The 8,723-nt window shown below is 55.4% G+C and overlaps 1 protein-coding gene across 5 annotated transcripts in view; it reads right to left on the bottom strand.

Annotated features, from left to right (window-relative positions):
• The window catches only part of JUP (junction plakoglobin), a 26,996-nt gene that overhangs the window by 10,074 nt on the left and 8,199 nt on the right, over nt 1-8,723 (bottom strand). For 4 of the 5 annotated variants that reach the window (XM_024745811.1, XM_024745821.1, XM_024745830.1 and 1 more), the window contains exons 2-5: nt 5,914-6,129; nt 2,480-2,736; nt 2,004-2,242; nt 704-905 (exon numbers count right to left, since the gene is read on the bottom strand). In XM_024745811.1, coding sequence (XP_024601579.1) covers nt 704-905; nt 2,004-2,242; nt 2,480-2,736; nt 5,914-6,121 — 906 coding nt within the window. In that variant the 5' untranslated portion in view covers nt 6,122-6,129. The remainder of the gene's footprint in view (nt 1-703; nt 906-2,003; nt 2,243-2,479; nt 2,737-5,913; nt 6,130-8,723) is intronic. The other variant, XM_024745839.1, reaches the window with a different exon arrangement.

The following is an 8,723-nucleotide window of genomic DNA, read 5'->3' as shown; positions in this document are numbered from 1 at the left end:
CAGAGCTGTTACAACTGTGCTTCATCTAAAACCTGAATAGCTTTTGTGACTATTAAATAAGCCAAAACAAGGTAATACACAGTGCTGGAAAGGATGAGGTGAAACTACGAACATACACTGCCACTGATGGCACTGCAAATAATGCAATCCTTTTGGAAAGTACCTGGAACTCTGAGTAAAAGCTTAGAGATATTAAAAATCCTCAGCCCCACTGATGAAAAACTTTTCCTACTCTCTGGGAAAGGCTATGTACTTGAATATGTTCATTATAGTATCATTCGTTCATCAAGGTGGAAAATCGGGAGCAACCTAGATGCCCTCCCTCAGAATAAAGTCTGGGGTCTCCACTTAAGGAGGAGGTGCTATTTGCTGTTATAGGGTGGTTCTGAGGACAGTCTAGCCAAAAAAAAAAAATTTAATCTCATGCAGAAAACAGATGCAAAGTTGTAAATTGCTTTAAGTACAACCGTGTACAAATATGCCCACAGGAAAGCACTGTAGAAGCACATGGCTGTATGAGGATAATGAATTTTTTCTTTCCCTTGTCCTCAAAGTATCCAGTAATATGGTGAAACATGTACATCTGTATACACATGTGTATTTAACCTAAATAGGGTAAGAAGGCAGTGTCCTGAAGCTGCCGCTGGACGGAGGGTGTGCCGTGGGGGCTGCAGGTCTTGGTTGGGGGCGGGGCGCGGCCCACCTTGCTCTCCTGGTTGCCGTAGGCCAGGAGCTGCAGGCAGTCGGTGGTGATGGCCAGGAACTTGGGGTTGTTCTTGTTGAGCAGAGGCACGACCTTTTGCAGCCCGTCTGCCAGGCGCACCGCCATCTTGGCGCCCTCCTGGTAGAGCAGCAGGTTGTGTAGCGTGGTGATGGCGTAGAAAAGGACCGACTCCACGGGGGAGCTGGGAGAGGGGCAGGGGGTCCACGTGAGTCAGGTCCCAGGTAAATGTGGGCCACCTCCCAGTACTGACACCCCAATGGTGTCCCTTGAGTCCAGCCCCGCTTTTTTTTTTGGGCCACACCGTGCGGCATGCAGGATCTTAGTTCCCTGACCAGGGATCAATCCCACGCCCCCTGCAGTGGAAGCACGGAGTCTTAACCACTGGACCGCCAGGGGAGTCCCCCAGCCCCATTTTTTTTTTTCTTTTTTTTTGTGCGGTACGCGGGCCTCTGACTGTTGTGGCCTCTCCCGTTGCGGAGCACAGGCTCCGGACACGCAGGCTCAGCGGCCATGGCTCACGGGCCCAGCCGCTCCGCGGCATGTGGGATCTTCCTGGACCGGGGCACGAACCCGTGTCCGCTGCATCGGCAGGTGGACTCTCAACCACTGCGCCACCAGGAAAGCCCCCCCACCCCAGCCCCACTTTTATGCACAAAGCACACAGCACCTCTCCTCTCTCCACTGGGACCAGGACTCCTCCTGCTTTGCGCTCCCGGCTGGGTGCTAAACGCACGGTTGGTCCCCTCGACACCTGTCCCTACTGAGTAACTGCCATGTGGAAGGCCTCATACTAGAGAGGCCCTGCAAGGGACTCAGGAGAATAAGATCAGTGTCTCCACCCTTAGGTAACTCGCAGCCTAATATGATGTAAGGAAAAAGGCCAATCAACACTGCAAGGCTGGGAAAGGTAAAGGTGGCAAAGGACTTCGCACATGCTGTTCCCTCTGCCTGTAATACTCTTCCCTTCATCTACACCAGCCAAACTCCACTCATCCGTCAACCCCCTGCCATTAGAGTGAACAGCTTCTTGGAGCTCCGCTGACCAATCTCGGACACACCTTTGCTCTCATCTATACTGTATCCTGATAACTAACCCTGCGAGTTACATGCCTGTCTCCCCTGCTAGGCTGTGAGCAGCTGAGCACCAAGACTGGGTGTGGTTCTGCACCTGGCACACAGTAGGTGCTCAATAAATGTATGGAAGCCCAGGGACGTGGGCAGGTTGGGGAGTCCAAGGGAGGGGAAGCCCCAGGCTCCCCCAGTGGGTAGGGGTCAGTACCTGAGCATGCGGACCAGGGCAGGGATGCCACCCGACTTGAAGATGGCAAGCAGCCCCTCGCGGTGGTGGGAGAGGTTGTGAAGGATGCTGGTGGTACAGCGGGCTGTGTCCAGGTCGCTGGTGTTCTGCATGGCGCGCACGACGGCTGCTACCAGCTGGGGCGAGCCCATCAGCGCCCGCCGAGACGCCTCCTTCTTCGACAGCTGGTTCACGATCATGGCCGCCTTGGTCACCACCACCTGGGGGGAGGGGGAGGATAGGAGGATCTGAGCAGATGGGCCAGGTTGGTTGCCACTGTGAGAAGCAAGGGCCAGGAGACCCCTCCACAAAGCTCAGACAGACCCGGGTCAGACTCTTCCCACTGATGGGGCTTTGGGTCAATGACCTCCCTCCACCCCAGGTAGGGCTCTCTCCTGCAGACACCTGACCTCTCCCTTCCCTGCCCCGCCTCCACCCCAGCCAGACCCCTCACAGACCGGGTCCTCATCGTTGAGCAGTTTGGTGAGCTCAGGAAGGGCCCGGGTGGCCAGCTCGGCGTCGTCCTGGTAGTTGATGAGATGCACGATGGCCGACTTCAGGAGCTGGGATGGCTCGGCCAGCCGCTGCAGGTTGGTGGCCTGTCCCTCCACCTGGGTGGCCAGCAGGGAGCTGTCCTCTCTTGTCACACCAGGACATATGGCCTCCCGCACCCGCTTGGCTCTGCCTGTCGTGGACATCTGGTAATCCAGGTCACCTGGGGGCCAACAGGCAGGGACTGAGCTGCAGGATGCAGGCAGGGGGACACCGGGGAGCAGGCATCCCATCTGGGTCCTCTGGACCGCCTCCCAGACCACCACTCATAGTTCTACCTTTAACCAGTGACCTTGAGGAAGGCATCATCGCCTCAGTTACATCATCTGTAAAATGGAGCACCACCTGTTCTGTCCGCCGCAGGGAATTCTTACAAGAATTAAATGAGATAATCCTTGTGAATTGGGACCTCCCTGGTGGTCCAGTGGTAAAGAATCCTCCTTACAATGCAGGGGATGCGGGTTTGATCCCTGGTCAGGGAACTAAGATCTCACATGCCGCGGGGCAACGAAGCTCACGTGCCACAACTACTGAGCTCACGCGCCTCAACTAGAGCCCACGTGCCACAAACCACAGAGCCCTAGCGCTCTGGAACCCACGGGCCACTACAATGCCCACACGTCCTGGAGCCTGCGCACCACAACTAGAAAACAGAAAATCCACACGCCACAACTAGAGAGAAGCCCACGCACCACAATCCAGAGCCCACGTGCCGCAACTAAGACCCGACGCAGCTAAAAATAAATAAAATAACGAATAAATAAATCTTTAAAAAAAAATTTGTGAATTGCTCTTAAAAGAAAGGATGGGGGGGTGCTTCCCTGGTGGCACAGTCGTTGAGAGTTAAAAAAAAAGAAAAAGAAAGGATGGGGGCTTCCCTGGTGGCGCAGTGGTTGAGAATCTGCCTGCCAATGCAGGAGACACGGGTTCGAGCCCCTGTCTGGGAAGATCCCACATGCCACGGAGCAACTGCGCCCGTGAGCCGCAACTACTGACCCTGCGCGTCTGGAGCTTGTGCTCCGCAACAGTGAGAGGTCCGCGCACCGCGATGAAGAGTGGCCCCCGCTCGCTGCAACTAGAGGAAGCCCTCGCACAGAAACGAAGACCCAACACAGCCAAAAATAAATTAATTAATTAATTAAAAAAAAAGAAAGGATGCATGTGCCTGGCACATATTGCTAAAAAAAAGTTCAGAGATTATTATTATTAAAAGGAATAGCTGACATCTTTTGAGTACAGGCACACCTTGGAGATACTGCGGTTTCATTTCCAGACCACTGCAATGAAGTGAATATTGCAATAAAGTGAGTCATGAATTTTTTGGTTTCCCAGTGCATATAAAAGTTATGTTTACACTGTATGTAGTGTGTTAAGTGTGCGATAGCGTTATGTCTAAAAAATGTACATATCCCAATTTTAAAATACTGCCCCCAAACGCTAACCGTCATGAGTCTTCAGCAAGTCATAGTAGCAATATCAAAGATCACTGATCAAACATCACTATGACAAACAGAATCGTCATGAAAATGTTTGAAAGATTGCAAGAATTACTAAAATGTGACACAGAGACATGAAGTGAGCAAACGCTGTTGCAGAAATGACACCGATCGACTTGCTCCATGCAGAGTTACCACAAAACTTCAATTTGTAAAAAAGACAGTATCTGCGAAGCGTAATAAAACGAGGTGTGCCTGTACTTACTATGTGCTTAGCAGTGAAGTAAGCGCTTTCTTTATACTTTTCTCATTTAATCTTACAACAATCCTAGAACGTAAGGACTATTATTATCTCCACTTTATAGATGGGAAAACTGAGACACAGAGCAGTTATAAGAACCCAAGCTGGGATCTGAACTCAGACAGCCTGACTCCAGAATCCAACCCCGACTCTATGCCCCTCCCTTAACCACCAGGTAGGGGTAGGATGAGACAACCTCGGTCTGTTTTCAACCCTGAAATCTCACGGTTCTAATTATACCCTCATCCTCCCCAAAGGAGACAACTCTCCCATTATATGGGCAGGCAAATAGAGGCCCAGAGGGCCACCCAGTAGAATAGAGCAGATCAGAGGGAAAGTCCAGACTGTGGGTTTCAGCAAGCAAGAGGGGGGCTCTCAGCTCAGAGTCCAGGCTCCATCCCCTGGCGGGGCTGGGAGTCCCACAAACAGGTGTCCCGGCTTCCCAGGCAGCCCTGCCCTGGCAAGTGTCCCAAAGCCCCGAAGAGAGGGAGGCAGAGGTTCCACCCTCCAATCAGTCGGGAAGGAGAGACCATCCACATGACTTTCCCACCCGGATGCTGTACTTGAGCTACCAACACAATGCCTGGCCCTGCCAAGCTGAGAGGCCTCTGCCTGCTGTGTGGAAGGAGCTCCCCAGGGTGCAGAGGCTGAGCTCTGCCGTGGCCCAGGCTGCCAAAGCCTACCCAGCACCCTCCCCAGCTCCCATAGCTCTCTGGGCTGCAACACTCAGGGCCCTGGAGGCATCTGTGGACATCTGTGGACTACAGACAGATACTCCTCTCCCCCAGAGAGGCAGGGCACCCTGGGCTGGCGGGGATCCCCACCCCTGACTAAGCCCCAGAACCGGGCTCTGCCTCCCCGGCATATTTGAGGCTCCTGGAGCAAGAGGACTGTGTCTTCCGCACAGTCCCTGAATTCCCTGAAGGCAGCAGGGATGCCTCCTCATCACACTGTAAGTTCACGGAAGGCAGTCTGTGCCTCTTCCTTCAGACTGGTGGGCAGGGTCTATGCTTCCGCTCCGTACCAGAGGTTCATGGAAGAGGAATCTGCCTCCCTCCCAGATGGGGGCGCTCTGAAGTCGCTGTGCCTCCTCCCTCAGACTGGTAAGTCTAAGAACAGGAGCTGTGGGGCTTCCCTAGTGGCACAGTGGTTGAGAATCCACCTGCCAGTGCAGGGAACACGGGTTCAAGCCTTAGTCTGGGAAGATCCCACATGCGTCGGAGCAACTAAGCCTGTGCGCCACAACTACTGAGCCTGTGCTCTAAAGCCCACGTGCCACAACTACTGAGCCTACGTGCCACAACTACTGAAGTCTGCATGCCTAGAGCCCGTGCTCCGCAACAAGAGAAGCCACCGCAATGAGAAGCCCGTGCACCGCAACTAGAGAAAGCCCGTGCGCAGCAACGAAGACCCAATGCAGCCAAAAATAAATAGATAAATAAATTTATATATTTAAAAAAAAAAAACAACAACCATAGCTGTGCCTCCCTCCTCAGACCGGGAGCCCCCTAAAGTCTGCCTCCTCTGACCCTGACCTCCCTCCAGTGCCCAGCCTGGTTTTCGGCTGGAATATTCCCGTGGAAGAGTCCCCAGGGATCCTGACCTTGGCTCTGGGGCACGGCCTGGGTGTAGGTGGTGGTCTTCTTCAGCATGTACTGGCGCTCACAGGCCTCGTCATCCTCCGTGACGCCTTTGCTGCTGACCGAGGGCACGCAGGTATTGACCCCCGAGTGGATGCCCGAGTCGTAGGTGTACGTCTGTTGCCACTCGGTCACCTTGATGGGTTGTTCGATCAGGTTCATCACGTCCATGGTGGCTGCTGGGGACACAAAGGAGGGGCAGGAAATTAGCTGGCCGCAGTGGGGCATCCCATCAACAGGCCCAGTACCCACCTTCAGCCTCTCCCCAGGCCCTGCCCATCACCCCTAACCCGCACCACAGCTGCAAGGCCGTCAGCAGGCTGTGGAGGAGGGTGGGAGGCAGGAGAGACCAAGCCCAGGGGGGGACTGCCAGGATGGGACACCTGTCTGTGAGTCCTGGGCTTGCACCTCTGACCTCCAGCCCAGGGTGGGGTGAAGCCAGTGGCGGGAGGGGCATAAAGGGCCGGATGCCCCAACCCAGCCCTCAGCTCACCCACCTTGTTGTCCGAGCCCCAAACCCCCAGAACAGGAGAAGGCATTCAGGACCTTCAACAGCTTCTAGGGTCCCGCAGACCTACCCCCATCCCCTGGGAAGCACTGTAGAGGTGAGGCAGCTACACCCCAGGCACTGGGCGGGAAACCGGGTGGGGCAGGGAAGCAGCCAGACAGGTTTCTCTGGGAAGCCTCAGAGACTCCAAGATCTCACTTTCCTGCAGATGGGGCAGGATCACGAGTGACCCCAGAGGCTCAGGCCCTAAGGACCCCATCTCTCCAGCACTCCAGCTTCTAGAAGCCTTTCCCAGAATTCTGAATCCCACCAACCAGTTCAAATCTCAGCCACATACTACTGGGCAACTCACCGCTCTGCTGAACCTCAGTCCTCATCTGTAAAATGGGGTAGCACCACCTCCCTCGTAGGCTGTTGTGAGGACCAGATTCGTAAAGGACCCAGCCTAGTGCCTGGCACACAGTAGGTGTTCAATGTTGGTGACCATGGCCAGATATCAGTATTGCTTCTCCCTCGGGGTGGGGGAGACCTTGGGGTGGTCACTACTATTCAGAGACTTGGGGCCACTTGAGGCTCATGAATAGCTGGGCCTGACTCTACCAGGGAGGTGGTGACTCCCACTTCGTCTGTCCAGCTCCTGTCTCGGTGCTGACCTCCAGAGTCCAGCAGCTGGGAGGACGGGCAAGGGAGGCTGTGCCCCAGTGAGGGCCTTCCTGGTGTCCTTCAAGAAGGCTTCCCTGGTGGCGCAGTGGTTAAGAATCCGCCTGCCCATGCAGGGGCCACGGGTTCGAGCCCTGGTCCAGGAAGATCCCACATGCCGTGGAGCAACAAGGGCCATGCGCCACAACTACTGAGCCTGCGCTCTAAAGCCCCCAAGCCACAGCTACTGAGCCCGCGTGCCGCAACTACTGAAGCCCGCGCACCTAGGGCCCGTGCTCCACAACAAGAGAAACCACTGCAGTGAGAAGCCCGCGCACCACAACGAAGAGCAGCCCCCGCTCACCGTAACTAGAGAAAGCCCATGCGCAGCAACGAAGGCCCAACATAGCCAAAAATTTAAAAAACAAATAAAATAAATAAATTTTAAAAGGTCACCATCCTCACAAGTGGGTTTCGAAGCACATGCTCTGCTCCCGCATTTACAGATGGGGAAACTGAGGCTCCACCCACTAAGGAGGCATAGCAGAGAAATGACAGAGCCAGGCCCAGGCCCAAGTGTGAGTGACACCCGAGTCTGTGGCCTGTGCACACCCAGTGTGGCCTCAGATGGCAAGCAGACCCCAGGCTGGTCCACCCGTGAGGCTGGGCAGCAGTACCCAGCACCTCAAACCCACCGTCCCATTGTGTTGGGAGACCAGTTAAGGACGAGGCTGGAGTGGCTGGTGAGCCTGGTCCCACCCCGGGAACAAAGATCACCAAGGATCTGTCTTCTGGGACGGCCCCAGTGCCACCCTCCAGGAGGATGACAAAGATCCTTCATGCCACCCTGCCTTTTATGGCGACCCCAGTTCCTCGCCTGCCTGTGGGCACACCTGGAACCGGCAGAGGCAGGAGCCAGACCAGCTCCCCGCAGACTCCTTCCTCTCCTCCCATCACCCCGAGTGACTCAGAGTTTCAGGCTGATAAACAAGCGGGCTCGGTGCCTCCAGACGTGCCCAGCTGCTTTCCAGGCACCGGCCAAGTGTGGCTATTTCAGGGGAAGCCCTTCCCCCCCACCCCCACCCTAAGCACACACTGCCCGGCACTCCTGCCTTCCCTGGACACAGAGAATACAGGAGAGTTTGGGAGGAGAAAGCCTGTCGCAGAAGCCCCAGGGAGAAAATTCAGGCAGGAGGCCTTGGACATCCAAGCACTGGAGAAGGAAGATGAAACTGCATCAGTCAATACAGTTGCATTAACCCTGTAAAGGCCACTTTGCCGGGCAGAGGGCTGAGCCGACATCTGGACGCCGAGCCTCAGTCAGATTCGCTTAGGACAAACTGGACATCTCCAGCCCTATCAGTAAAAACACGCCACCCGAGCCAGAAAAAGCTGCTCCCCAGTAGAGACCACCGCCTACCCTGATGCTTCTGAGCCAAGTGAGAGGGATACGGGCCTTGGCCGGAACCTCAGGGACAATCCCCTCACCAGCCCCATATCCAAAGGGACCACCGACGTCAAGGCTGGCCATAGGAGGGGCATTTCCTCAGCAGGCCCCTCACCAACCCCCGCCAGCCCAGGCCTGGAGCCAAACGAAGTTGAGGGCTGGACAGCTACCCAGGGTGC

This window comes from Neophocaena asiaeorientalis, unplaced genomic scaffold (assembly GCF_003031525.2).
Source record: "Neophocaena asiaeorientalis asiaeorientalis breed wild unplaced genomic scaffold, Neophocaena_asiaeorientalis_V1.1 scaffold1, whole genome shotgun sequence".
NCBI classification, from domain to species: domain Eukaryota; kingdom Metazoa; phylum Chordata; class Mammalia; order Artiodactyla; family Phocoenidae; genus Neophocaena; species Neophocaena asiaeorientalis.
The sequence above is the reverse complement of the archived record's forward strand: the minus strand, read 5'-3'. Positions and strand labels throughout refer to the sequence as shown.